The following is a 13404-nucleotide window of genomic DNA, read 5'->3' as shown; positions in this document are numbered from 1 at the left end:
AGCAATGACGCAACTAGGGCACGAGGATAAGGATGAGACACTCCTTGTGGCTAAGATATTAACCCAGAAGGAGAAAGGATAACTGATCTACCTAGAGTTCAGTTTCTGCCTGGATTTTGCTAAGTGGGCATTGGTGTTTGTTTTGTTCTTTTACATCTTTGCTAGAAGAAGTGACACAAGGGTACCACAAGCCACTTGTGAACATCCATTTTGTGTGGTCACACTTCTGAGCCAGGAAACAAGACATATACCCCACTCAGTGAGTGCTGGGTAATGGGGCCTTATCAATAGGCTTGGGAGGAAAAGCAAAGGGCCAGGGAGGAGACCTGGGCTCAGTTTCCACTTCGCTGCTGCCTTTCTGGTTGGCTTTGAACAAGTGGCCTCAGCTCTGCAGGCATCACAAGTAGAGGGAACTCAGAACACATTTGCTGTCTGGCCATATGGATGTTTCTATATAATGGAACTCATGCCACTTGGTACACTCTATTGCCTTTTAGAAATAAACAACCTTTTGGAAAGAGATATTCTCTGGATAGTCATTCTTTTGTAGAGCTATTACATTAGACAAATTTGTAGTTCAACAAAGAAGCAGATTTGATTTCTAGATGCTGGGTATGCAGAAGGTACTGTGCATGTCTGTTACTCCAAGAGTTTTCTGGTGCCTGTCTCCAAGACCACCAGCCAAGGACAAAAACATCAAGTGTCAAGAATCAATGGCCTTTCTCATCTCCCACTCTCACCATTTGTGTATCAAAAAAGCTACTCAACAAAAAGTAAACAATTTGTTCCCATCAAGTCAAACCTTTAGAAGACAGGAAACCAATCACTAAATTAGATCTCGCAAAAGACTTCAGCTATCACATTTGTGGTTTCCAAAGAAGATCTCCCCAATGCTTGGTGAGCACAGTTTGTTCTGTTGTGTCACACCGAATTGGAGTCAGTAAAATATTTACTGCGGACTTGTGTTTCAGACTCTCCTCAAGTTCCCACCCTCAAGTCTACCTAGGGAGATGAGGTCTGGACCTGGATTCTAGCAGAATAAGGCAGAATTAAGAGCCATGAATGCTGTGCAGACAAGGGTCTGAGAGAATGGATCCCTAGGGTCTTCTAGGGATTCTGGGAAGCTCGGAAGGCAACAAAGACCCTCCTGCCAGTGCTGGTCGGAGGTCACAGTGCTTTTCCGTGCTGCCACACTGAGAAATGTGCCAGTCATCATTCTTTTCTGTCTTTTACCTTCTTCCCCAGCACTGCAAACCTCCTTTTTCTCACCTGCATTTTCACCTGTGCCACTTTGTCTGACCACTCTGCCCCTCACACCCATGGACATCTCATCCAGCTCATCCTCAGCGTCAATGCTCCTACAGGGCGGCAGCATCCTAGAGTAGATAGGTGTATTTTACTGAAAACCTGACATAAATTTCCCTCTGTGAGCAGGACTCAGTCAGCACACACCTTCTCATTCCTTGTGTTCCTAAGCAGCAACGGCAAAGGACATCCCCTGGGAGCCTGTCAGAAACACAGGCTCTCAGCCCACTCCAGCCATCCTGAGCCAGAGTCCATATTTCATCAAGATGCCCGGGTGGTTCCAGGGCACAAAGTGGAGAAGCACTGGCTAAAGCTTACTTATAACTGAGACCTTTTCCCCCCAATATTCAAAGTGAAGTTTCTCAGGCATGTACAATTTTCTGTTATCCCATTGACTGTAGCCTACCAGGCTCCTCCATCCATGGCATTTTCCAGGCAAGATTACTAGAGTCAGTTGCCATTTCCTTCTCCAGGGGATCTTCCCAACCCGGGGATTGAACCCAGGTCTCCCGCATTGCAGGCAGACGCTTTAACCTCTGAGCCACCAGGGAAGCCACCATTCAAAGGTAAAGTAAAATTGTTATCAAATGCAAATCCAGAACCAAATGTTATCAAATCCATGATTTTACTTCCACTTTCCTAAAGCACCCAGAGAGCTGCTCTCCACCCGATAACATGAACATTTGGCGGTCAGTTAATAGACATAGAGGAAAATGACTGAACTTCCCAATCTAAAGCCAAGAACTCCACGGTCCAGACTGAATTCAGGCAGCTGAATGGGTCTGAAGCTTGTTTTCCCTGAACATAAGAGAAAGATCATTTGGTGAGAGAGTTTATATTTGAAAGGTCTGAGGAAGAGATGTGGAAGAAGCACGCTCTCTGCTCCACTGTGAGCCCTTCTACCTTGGTATCCTCATCTTCCCTCCTGGAGGATCCCACCACAGGGCTCCTGGGGGCCCTCACCTCTTACTATCTGCGGCTCTTCTCTGCCACTCCCAGCTGTGACTCTCAGCTTGGAAGGGACCAGAGAGGACATCTTGCTCTTACATCCTCTGGATGCCTGAGTTCAGCCTGATGGCCGTGACAAGTGGACATCTGCTTTTGTCACCAGTCATGAGGAGATCACACCATCCAAGCAGCTCCATCTACTTCTAATCAGTTTTGACTTTTCAAAGATCTTTACAATGTCAATGCCACCTGACTCCCGAGGGAGCCATCTTCTGAGAGTTCCACTGTGTTATTCAGCTTCCAAGTCCTTTACCTGGGAGAGTACTCCTTACACCCACACTTCTCAAACTTTAATGTGTCTTTAAACACCTAGGATCTGTTGTGAAGGAGTGAGGGAGGGCTGTTGAGCTTTTCCTTTCTCGGCTGATGGTGATACTCCTGACCAGAACTTGAGTGACAAGACTTGAAGGTTAATTAAGTATATCTTCAGGACCATAGAGGACAAATCCATGTGACCTGGTGTCACATCCTAGAACAGAAAATCATTTCTTTCCCAAATCATCCTTTAAAAAAAAAAAAAAACAAAACCACAAACATCTTAGTTTCTGTGACAGTTCCTTGTGTGTCCTGGCTTTGTATTTTCTTAACTGTCTGATTTACTGTCTTCTGGAAACGCCCTAATGAATGCTGACAAACCCTCTAACTGTGTGGCACCAAGCCTGGAACACTCCAGCTTTGAATGAACAACCTTGGGGCAGAGCAGGATCTGGTTCAAATGAGTTCAAGACTGTATGATCTTGTTTAGGAATAACATGGATATGAAGCCTTAAGTCAACAAAGACCTCCAGCCCTTCCCTCATAAATGCACCTGCCTTTCTTGCCACAATGGTGGGAAAGTGGGTAATAAACTAGTTCCTCATCCAAGGTAATAATAACATGATATGTTATCCTTTAAGGGAACTTTGGGGCTTCCCAGGTGGCACTAGTGGTAAAGAACTCACCTGCCAGTGCAGGAAACATAAGAGACATAGGTTTGATCCCTGGGCCAGGAGGGTCCCCTGGAGAAGGGCACAGAAACCCATTTCAGTATTCTTGCCTTAAGAATCCCATGGACGGAGGAGCCTGTTGGGCTACAGTTCATAGGGTCGCAAAGGGTCGGACATGACTGAAGCGACTTAGCATGCACACAAAGGAACTTTGACAAGGCAGTCCTACAGAGGCAATGTCTTATTCTAAAGGCAAACTCTTTAATGGTATCATCCTAGGCCCCATGGAGACAGGTAGGAGAGACATGTGCCAGGGGGCTGCTCAGAGCCTACCATGCCATTGCTGCTTCTTCCACCCTCCCCGAGGCCCCTAGACACATGAAACACACAGCACTTGGTCCTGTAACACCTAGGGCATAAGGAGCAATTTCCACAAAGTTGGTTGATTTGGAGCAATTCATTTTTTCAAAGCATCCATGGGCTGGGAAAGGTTCTTGACGACAACTGAAGTAATTGCTTCTAAAGCCACAACACCTAGGAAGGAAATCAGCTTTAGGTAGAAATACCTGCCCCAGTCAAGGGAAGAAACAACGTGGCTACTTCCAGGAAAAAGACAGGAACTTCACTCAGCATGTTGAGTTTGGAAGGGGAGAGAATATGGTGGAAACCAAGGCAAGGGTTTCTTCAATGATCACTTAAGGAAAGCTGGAGGGGGGTTCCTGGGACAGGATGTTAACATGAAATTATTTTAGTTTTAGTTTTGGCTGAAGCTGCACGACAGTAGGCTCCCCATACAAGAGTCAAGTGTGGAAATCTTGCAAAAAGAGATGGGGTGGTGGGAAGCCAGCTTTACAGCTGTAGATGACCACCCACGTGCAGCGGCGCACCCAACTGCAGAGGCTGAAAAGCAGGTTGAATAGAAGATGAATTGTGGAGAAAAAACTGTCCCACGTTCCCATGGGCTTCAGTGTGGCCCTGTGAGTAGCTTGATCTCCGACCCTGGAGCTCAAGAGACAGAAAGTATTATTGTTTCATTTCCATGAGAAAAAAGTCTGATGGAAGAACAAAGGAGAGGTGGTACAGAAATCAGCCCGCAGGCCCTGAGTCTGTTTGCGCAAAGGATGTGTGAGTGTTTCTAAGAGACCAGATCTGAAGTGAGATCAGCTTAGATCCTTTCTATGGGACTATCTGGAGGCACAAGGGGCCTCAGGAAAGAGAAGCCAGAGATTTACCTGCAGATGCCTTGAGGCTGTGGGAAGAACTGTAAATGATCAGCCAGAGAAGAGTTGCCTTCGTCTTTGACAATGAACGTGCAGATGAGACATGGGGACTCTCCAAAGGACTCATGGAAACAGTGTCAGATTTCATTTTCTTGGGCTCCAAAATTAATGCGGATAGTGACAGCAGCCACAAAATTAGAAGATGCTTCCTCCTTGGAAGAAGAGCTATGACAAATCTAGACAGTATATTAAAAAGCAGAGACATCACTTTGTCGACAAAGGTCCATAGTTAAAGCTGTGGTTTTTCCAGGAGTCATGTATGGATGTGAGAGTTGAACCGTAAAGAAGGCTGAGCACCAAAGAATTGATGCTTTCAAACTGTGGTGCCGGAGAAGACTCTCCAAAGTCCCTTGGACAGTAAGGAGATCAAACCAGTCAGTCCTAAAGGAAATCAACCCTGAATATTCATTGGAAGGACTTATGCTGAAGCTGAAACTCCAACACTTGGGGCACCTGATGTGAACAGCTGACTCGCTGGAAAAGACTCTGATGCTGGGACAGATAGAGGGGAAGAGCAGAAGGGAACAATGCAGGATGAGATGGTTGGATGGCATCACTGACTCAATGGATGTGAGTTTGAGCAAACTCAGGGAGACAGTGAAGGACAGGGAAGCCTGGAGTGCTGCAGTTCATAGGGTCGCAAAGAGTTGGACACAACTTAGCAACTGAACAATAACAACAAGAGCCCACAGGATGAAGAATCAGCTTGAAACACCCGCCAGAACCAGGGAGCCTCATGCCAGCTCACAGTGGGATTAGTCAAGCAAAAACTCTCCTACCTCTTTTCTCTCCTCCTTCCCTCACTCTGATCAGGAAGGATTTGGAATCACCGTTAGTTCCACACAGAAGGGGCAAAAACACAGGACTAGGCAGGAGGTGAAGAGAAGCCAACCATATCTTCCTTTGCTGCTGCAGGCAACTGGCCCAAAGCAGGGCTGTGCTGGGAATGGGAAGTAGTTACATCTTTGAGTGAAAATTAAAGTTTGATGATCACACTGACCTGGATGTTAACTATTCACTAAAGAATGTTTTGTTTTCTGAAAGGAGCCAGGAAAGGCAGGAGATCTGCCCTAAATTTCATCCATAGACAGGGAATAAGTGGTCTCACAGGCGACATTTATTTCAAGGAGAATGGGAGACATGAGTTCTATGACTTTATGATTATGTCCCCTAGGTCATTGCTTATTCAATGTAACGATGACTTAAGAGTTTGTCAAATGAAATCAGTCATCTGCTGTTCTCATTGCAAGATTCACTGGAAGATACATTAGCTTTACAATATGTTTCTGAGTCAACCAAGGTTTATAGGAGAGGCCAGATTCATAGACTGTCAGAACCAGAAGGTTATACATGAGCAACTCAACCCCTTATTTCACACAGGAAACTGAGGCCCAGAGACATGAGAAGACTTTCTCAAGTTCAGACATATAGAGGCATCAAGAAAACACAGAAGTATAGAGCATCTGCTCACACAGGCTATATTTAATTAGATACCTTTCTTTGTAAAGGCCAGATTTCTTCCTGTTTCCCAGGTCTCAGAGAGTTTAAAGTAAAATTGTAGACAAGATTCTTGACATTATATGAGAAAAATCTATGCTAAGAATCTTCCCTGATGTCCTCCTAGGCTTAAAATATAGCCACTCTGATTATAAGTATCCTTCTGCTGAACTCTCTAAACCTGTCTGTGAGCACATAACTGCAAATGTATTGGTTTTTTCATTATTCACACTGGTCACTCAATACCTCAAAAACTTCCTAAGCTCACATATTTGCCTTATTCCAAGACAGGGTCTCACAAGGTACTTGGAATAGGAAAGGGGTCAGCAAATGTTTGCAGAATGACATAATGGCTAGATTTCAGTTTCACCATCTATGTGTTCTTTATGTATCAACAACACTGCTTCCAGAGAAAGAAAAAAGGCGACATGTCTCCTCATCCTTGAAACCTGAAACCTAGAATCTGGACTCATGTTCTGCTGCTGCTAAGTAGCTTCAGTCATGTCCGATTCTGTGCGACCCCATAGACGGTAGCCCACCAGGCTCCCCCATCCCTGGGATTCTCCAGGCAAGAACACTAGAGTGGGTTGCTATTTCCTTCTCCAAGGTATGAAAGGAAAAGTGAAAGGGAAGTCGCTCAGTCGTGTCCAACCCTCAGCGACCCCATGGACTGCAGCCTACCAGGCTCCTCTGTCCATGGGATTTTCCAGGCAAGAGTACTGGAGAGGGGTGCCATTGCCTTCAAATCCATAACTCAGGGCCACTACGTGGGGGATGAGCAGCTCCCGCTGGCACCTAGCCTATTGGGCAGACAATGGTGTGGCAAGTTTGTCCAGGTGGTCTTGCCCTTCCCACCGACCACTTCCCTACACTGAGCTATTCTGGGGCTGGTGGTACAAAAGGCATTTAGCTCCTGGGATACCTTCTGTCCTGTGATGAGGGAGAAACACTAAGTCTCACTGGAGGACATATATGATTTACAGCCAGGTCAAATTCCTGCCATGATAGACACTGTATTACAGTTTTACTGTAATACACTGTATTACTGTTTTATTGACCTGGGTAGGAACCTGAGGCCCCCAGACAGGACCAACGTAATCACTTCGTTAGCCCTTGTTTCTTCAGGATTTCTTTGTTACTTAGGTTAGTAGTCTTTCAATTATTCGACAATGATGAATAAATGCTCAAGAGTCTTTATTAGAAGAGAGGAAAAAAGATCACTCATTACAAGTGATGCCGTCTCAGTGTCTACATTCTAATAACATAGGCCTAAAAGTTACAATGTCAGCTCTCAGTAGCTGGAGCCATCTCTTCCACTGCAGCCTGGGTGGGGACCGTCGGGGTGTCCTTGGTCCTGGCCGGTTCTCACTGTGCCTCAGATGCCCAGAGGGGCAGCTCATGAACCTCTAGCAGAAGGAGGGAACCTCTAGCTCCTAGAGCTCCCAGGAGCCCCCTCAGTGGCAGCCTCCTCTGCCCTGGGAGGGCAGGGACACCTGGAACCACCTGCAGGCCCCGAGGACAGACCACAAAAGCCTACCTGACTCCATCCTGCCTTCCTGGCTCTCGGGGGCGTTGTCGGAGGCGCTGGTGCCCCTGGGGAAGGGCTGGTGGCTAAAGAGGTCGTCACATAGGAGACTTCGGCACAGCTTGGTGAGGAAGCGGAGGACGTACCCGACGCTATTCACCACAGGCAGGCTCCGCAAGTGCTGCTTCCCATCAAAGGAGGCGGAGACTGGAAGAGCACAGACACAGCTACTCAGAGCAGGACTCTGGAGAAAGCCACAAGCCCATCAGCCCTGGGGAACAGGTCTTGGTGTGGTCAGTTCTGCTGTGCTTTTAACTAAGTTTTATTTGGATTTCACCTGTTTTTTCACTAACACCCTATTTCAGTTCCAGGATCTCATTCAGGAGATCATATTGGCTGTACCTGTTGCGTAAACTTGGTATCCTCGGGTTTGTGACTGTTTCTCAGTCTTTTCTTGTTTTTCATGATCTTGACAGTCTTGAGGAGTACTGATCATGTATTTTGTAAAATGTTTCTCAATTTGGTTTGTTTGACATTTTTCTCATGATTCGACTGGGGTTATGGTTTTTGGGGAGCTTCCCTGATGGCTCAGACAGTAAAGAATCCATCTGCAATGCAGGAGTCTGTGGTTTGATCCCTGGATTAGGAAGATCCCCTAGAGAAGAGAATAGCAACCCACTCCAGTATTCTTGCCTGGAGAATTCCATGGACAGAGGAAGCTGGTGGACTACACTCCAGGGGGTCATAAAGAGTTCGACACACGTGAGCAACTAACACCCACTTTCACATGAGTTTTTGAGGAGGAAGACTGCAGAGGCAAAGCGCCTTTCCCCTTGCATCAGATAGACACATGACATCTCTGGGATGTTAACCTTCATCTCCTGGCCAAGAAAGTGTTTGCTATGTTTCTTCACTGTATTCTTCATATTCTGTTCCTGGGAAATAAGTCACACGGTCCTATCCACATTCAAGGGCAATGGAGGGATTAGGCTCTACCTCCTGAAGAGGGAACAGTCTCTATATAATCTGAAATTCTTCCATAAGGAAGACTTGTCCCTTCTCCTCCACTTATTTATTTGTTTATTCATTAATAACAGTGTAGACTCAATATATTTATTTTGTACTGTGGGCTGTCCAACACTATGTTATTTATTTTATTGCTAAATTATTCCAGTTTTTATCTTTTGGGAGCTTGCAGATTTACTCCTGCATCCCTCTGACACACCGTCATTTTTTAAGCAACTCTAGATAAACAGACTTGGATCAAAGGTGGGTCTTGATAAATGTCTGTATCTAGATGTGACTGTGTGTGTGTGCGTGTGTGTGCACGGGTGTGTGTGTTCAGTCCCTTCAGTAGTGTCTGACTCTTTGCAACCCTATGGACTGTAGCCTGCCAGGCTCCTCTGTCCACCAGATTTTCCCAGCAAGAATACTGTAGTGCGTTGCCATGCCTTCATCCAGGGTATCTTCCAGACCCAGGGATTGAACCCACATCTCCTGCACATCTCCTGCACTGCAAGCAGATTCGTCATGCCACTGGGGAAGCCCAGATCTAGATATATATGTATATTCAAATAAAACTGAGTTCATACTGAGGTGTCCAATTCTAACCCAGTGTTCAGGGTTCTTTCAGCCTTCTGGGGAGGAGTCTTTATAAAAGAACTCCAAAGGTGTTCTCGGTGTTCTCTCCGTAGTGATGCTAGATCACACTCAATTTCTCTAGGGCTACCAGAATTTTGAAGAAACATCCAGTTCCTCCAGCTGAGAACTTGTTTCTTTGTGTAATCCTCCTCACGGAACTCTGTTGCCATGTGAAGCTCACACACCAGCTCCAGTGTGGGGAACACATAAGAAGATCCCCAGCAGGACATTCTGCTCCCCTCCTCCTCCAGGCTCTGCCCTCAGTGCGCACATGTGGAACGCAGCCTGGACTTTTATACTCTAGCTCCCAAAGGCTAGCGCACTGCAAGGACTGGGACAAGGCGACCAGAGCTAACTTTGATTTCAGAACTGAAAAATAAACTCTCACACACACCTACCCATTCAAATTAGAAATAAAAAGAATCATTTCTTTTGTGTAACTTTTAATAATTTAACAAGAGCTTTCACGTCTATCACCTCATTTATGCTGTCTGACTGTCCTGTGAAGACAGTGGAAAGAAGGTTATGATCCCATAATGTAGACGAGGAAACTGAGAAGGCCTGAAGTGTTTTTCCAGCTCCTGTGGCCTCTAAGGGGCGTTTGCCTGTCACTTTAATACTCCATAATAATGACTCTGATTGGGAGGGTCAGCAAAGAGCTGCCAAGGGGCTCAGTAAGGAGGATCTTGACCTCTGGGACATGCTGGAGATTCCCTCTTGGGTGGGGGGAGGGGGGGAAGTGGGGAGGGGCAGGCACTGCTGCTCACCTCCCATACCTTAAAAGACTAGTTGAGATGGAGACTGACCACACAGCAGGTGGGTCTGGGGCATCAGGCCTGTGCCTTAGATCAGGGTTTCCACATTCCCAGAGATTCCTGCAAGCTCACACAGTGGGAAAATCCCACCTCCTGGAAGCAGACATGTAATATGTGAGATCTCAATAGCTACCCCTCTGGGAGAACATGGTTAAGGCAGAGCATCCCAACAGGTGTGCCGGGAATGGGCCATGGTACTGGGACATGGGCCCTCAGCCTCTGGGGTGGCCCGAGGCCCAAGCATGGAGGTTTGAGTTCTTCAGGTCCACGATGCCCACACTAGTGTCACCATTTTCTACACGTTGTGCCCACGAGGATGTTTAAAAAGCAGTGTCTGAAGGCTCAGGTTCTAGGTGGAGAGTGGGGGAGACTGGGTCTTTCTCCTTAGGCCCCTCCCTAAACCACCTTGGAGCAATCATCATCTTGCTGGGCTCCCACATCACCACCAGAAAAGTGGAAGACCACTGTGCCGCTTCACAACCTCAAGGAGGAGGCTCCTCAGTGCCACTGCATTCTCCAAGACCAGGCACTCCACTCTGGCCTTCCTGGGAATCCCTCAGCCAAGGGAAACTTGGCAGGGCTTTGCCTGCTCGGATGTTGGTGTCAGGCTCTGCAGAACCTCCTCACCAGTGCCAAGGCCCCTGAGGCCACAGAAAGGCTGAGCAGCAGACCAGAGAGTTAGGGGTCTGCTCTCCCAGCCGAGGGCAGGGCCACAAAGAACCTGGGTGGGATTCACTCAAGAGGGAGGGGCACAGAGTGCAGGAAGAGCTTTCTCTGAGCACTGGTCTGTGTCTTGAGCTCTGCTGTTTAGCCAGGAAAAGGACAAGGCTTTCAACCTCAGAGAGTAGTCCAGGTTCGAGAACCTGGCTCTCAGATCAGGAAAGAACAACCAAGGAGCCCTCAGAGGTCTGACAGTGGGACTCTCCTCTTGGGCCCCTCTTGGTGCAGTTCTTCTTCCTCCTCTCTTCTGCCCGCATCTACTGGAGTCTCTTAGAAGTCACCCTGGGTCAGACACATGCACCCAGACCTCGCCAAGTTCTGTTTTAATCAGTTACCAGCTAGACAGATCCAGCTTCTTTCTCAGAGGGAGCTCCAGAAGGAGGGCTGAGTCAGGATGAGCTGGTGAAGCTGTGCTGCAATATCTCCCCACCTGCAAACCCTGGTTATTGACCTGGAGTCCAGGAAAACACTTATGTTTTGGTTTTGCAGGACACAGCCACATTAGAGGCCCCTCTCTCAAATCCTCTCTTAGCCAGCCAGCAGGGTCACCTGTACTGCCCTGTGAATGGAAAGTTGGCTCCCTTTTGCCTGGGTATATGGAGGCTGTGTCCATGATGCTGGGCCAGAGAAGACACCAGGCTGTCCTCTCGGATTCAAAGCATCTTGCAAAGGTGTGGAGCTCCAAGGCCTTAAGGGCAAGTGGTGACAACCACTGTACACGTGGAGAAGACAGGCAGTCTCGGTCAGGGGAGCAGCTGAGGGGGCGGAGCTCTAAAGTCCTCCTCCACCTTGTGGTGACACCTCCCCCTCCCTCTGGATGCTGTTCAGTCAGGGTGCAAACTGGAGGAGTGTGCTGCGACGTGGGATTGAGCTCTTGTTAAATACAAACAAAAACATATCCTGTGAGATAGGTTGAGACCATGAACTTTCCCCACTTCCCTGCACAGTGACAAGTGCTATGAAAAAGGAATGAAATGGAGGAAGGGAGAATAAATAGTGACAAAGGCTGATATGTCAGACAGGGTAGTCAGGAAAGGGATTTTTGAGAAGGTGGCATTTGACTATAAATCTGAAGGAAGTCTAGGAGCAAGTCACATGGACACTTGGAGAAAGAACATTCCAGAAAGAGAGAACAGCAGGTGCAAACGTCCTGAGGCAGGAGGAGCGTGGTTGGAGGACATACGAAGGAAGCCATTGTGACCAGAGTCAAATGGAGGACTTAAGAGAAGTGACCAAAAAAAAAAAAAAACAAGAGAGAGAAGTGACCAGAGCCAGGTCACATGGGGCCTGGGAGCCCTTGTAAGGATGTGAGCTTTTTCTGGGAGTGACATGAGAGCTGTTGAGGATTTGGAGCAGAGGAGGGGCATGATCTGGCTTAGATTTGGAAAGAACCAGAGTGATTACTGTGGGTCATGAAAAGTGGCTTGATTCTGAATGTATTTGGAAGTTAGAACAATAGGATTTATTGATGAGCTGGAAGTGGAGATGAGAGAAAGGGACAAGTCAAGGGAGAGGATTCAGATGTCTAGTCTTCTTACCCAGGTCCGGGAGCCTCTTCTCCTCAGGCCCCTTTGGCACACAGGCTCATTTAAGGCCCCTGGAGCCCAGCAGATGGAGACAGACCCTGGCCACAGTCCCCCAAGCCTGACTCAGCTGCTTTCCTCTTTGGAGACACCCATGGATGCCATGCTTAGTCGCTCAGTCGTGTCTGACTCTTTGCGATCCCATGGACTGTAGCTTACTAGGCTCCTCTGTCCATGGAGATTCTCCAGGCAAGAATACTAAAGTGGGTTGTCACGTCCTCCTTCAGGGGACCTTCCCAACCCAGGGATTAAACCCAGGTCTCCTGCATTGCAGGTGGATTCTTTACTGTCTGAGATATCAGGGAAGCCCAAGAATATTGGAGCGGGTAGCCTATCCCTTTTCCAGGGGACCTTCCCAACCCAGGAATTGAACCAGGGTCTCCTGCATTGCCCTCCTCATACCGTCCACTCCAGGGCCTTACCTGACACCATCTCGCCACCGTAGCCCTGCTTGACCAGGGAGAAGACCAGCTTCTGCTGGTGGGCACAGTCGATGCATGCTTGCACAGCCTGCTGCAGGACTGCTGACGGCCGCTCAGGCCCGAAGTGCTCAGGGAGCTGCTGCACCTTCCTCCTCTCCAGGTACGGCCCTGCATTGGCTTGCTTGTTGATGTAGAGGCAGACTGTGGAAAGAGACCCACAAAGCCCTCAGTATCGAAGCACATCAGGCCTGCAGTGGCTCCTGTATTCGGGGCTGGGGATGGGGGGCAGGGGCAGGATGCCTCAGCCATGTCCCCTTGGCTCTGGCCTTGGGAAAGCTGAAAAGGCCAAAGTGGCACCAATTCTTCCCAACTTGACAAGTAAAAGAGACAAAAAAAGCCCAACTACCAGGGCTTGCTCTCAAGACAGCCTCCTGGTTGGGAAGAGACAGACAGGTGTGTCCCCTCCGATGTATTCAAATCTGAAGCATAGACAGTTATGGACCGTGTGTACAAATGTATTTCTATGCTGGGAATATACACATATAAAATCTTCCCTCTGGGCAAACTGAGAGAGTAGCACTGAAACATAAGCATTACCATATGTGAAATAGATAGCTGGTGGGAAGTTGCTATATAACACAGGGAGCTCAGCCTGATGCTCAGTGATGACCTAAAGGGTTGG

The 13404-nt window shown here is 47.8% G+C and overlaps 1 protein-coding gene across 3 annotated transcripts in view; it reads right to left on the bottom strand.

The window, feature by feature from the left end:
* Nucleotides 1-13404, bottom strand: part of SCML4 (Scm polycomb group protein like 4) — a 111825-nt gene that overhangs the window by 35710 nt on the left and 62711 nt on the right. For all 3 annotated transcript variants that reach the window (XM_027551280.1, XM_027551279.1, XM_027551281.1), the window contains 2 exons: nt 12723-12923; nt 7554-7748 (listed from right to left, as the gene is read on the bottom strand). In XM_027551280.1, coding sequence (XP_027407081.1) covers nt 7554-7748; nt 12723-12923 — 396 coding nt within the window. The remainder of the gene's footprint in view (nt 1-7553; nt 7749-12722; nt 12924-13404) is intronic.

The sequence above is a fragment of the Bos indicus x Bos taurus genome, chromosome 9 (assembly GCF_003369695.1).
Source record: "Bos indicus x Bos taurus breed Angus x Brahman F1 hybrid chromosome 9, Bos_hybrid_MaternalHap_v2.0, whole genome shotgun sequence".
In the NCBI taxonomy this organism is placed as follows: domain Eukaryota; kingdom Metazoa; phylum Chordata; class Mammalia; order Artiodactyla; family Bovidae; genus Bos; species Bos indicus x Bos taurus.
The sequence above is the reverse complement of the archived record's forward strand: the minus strand, read 5'-3'. Positions and strand labels throughout refer to the sequence as shown.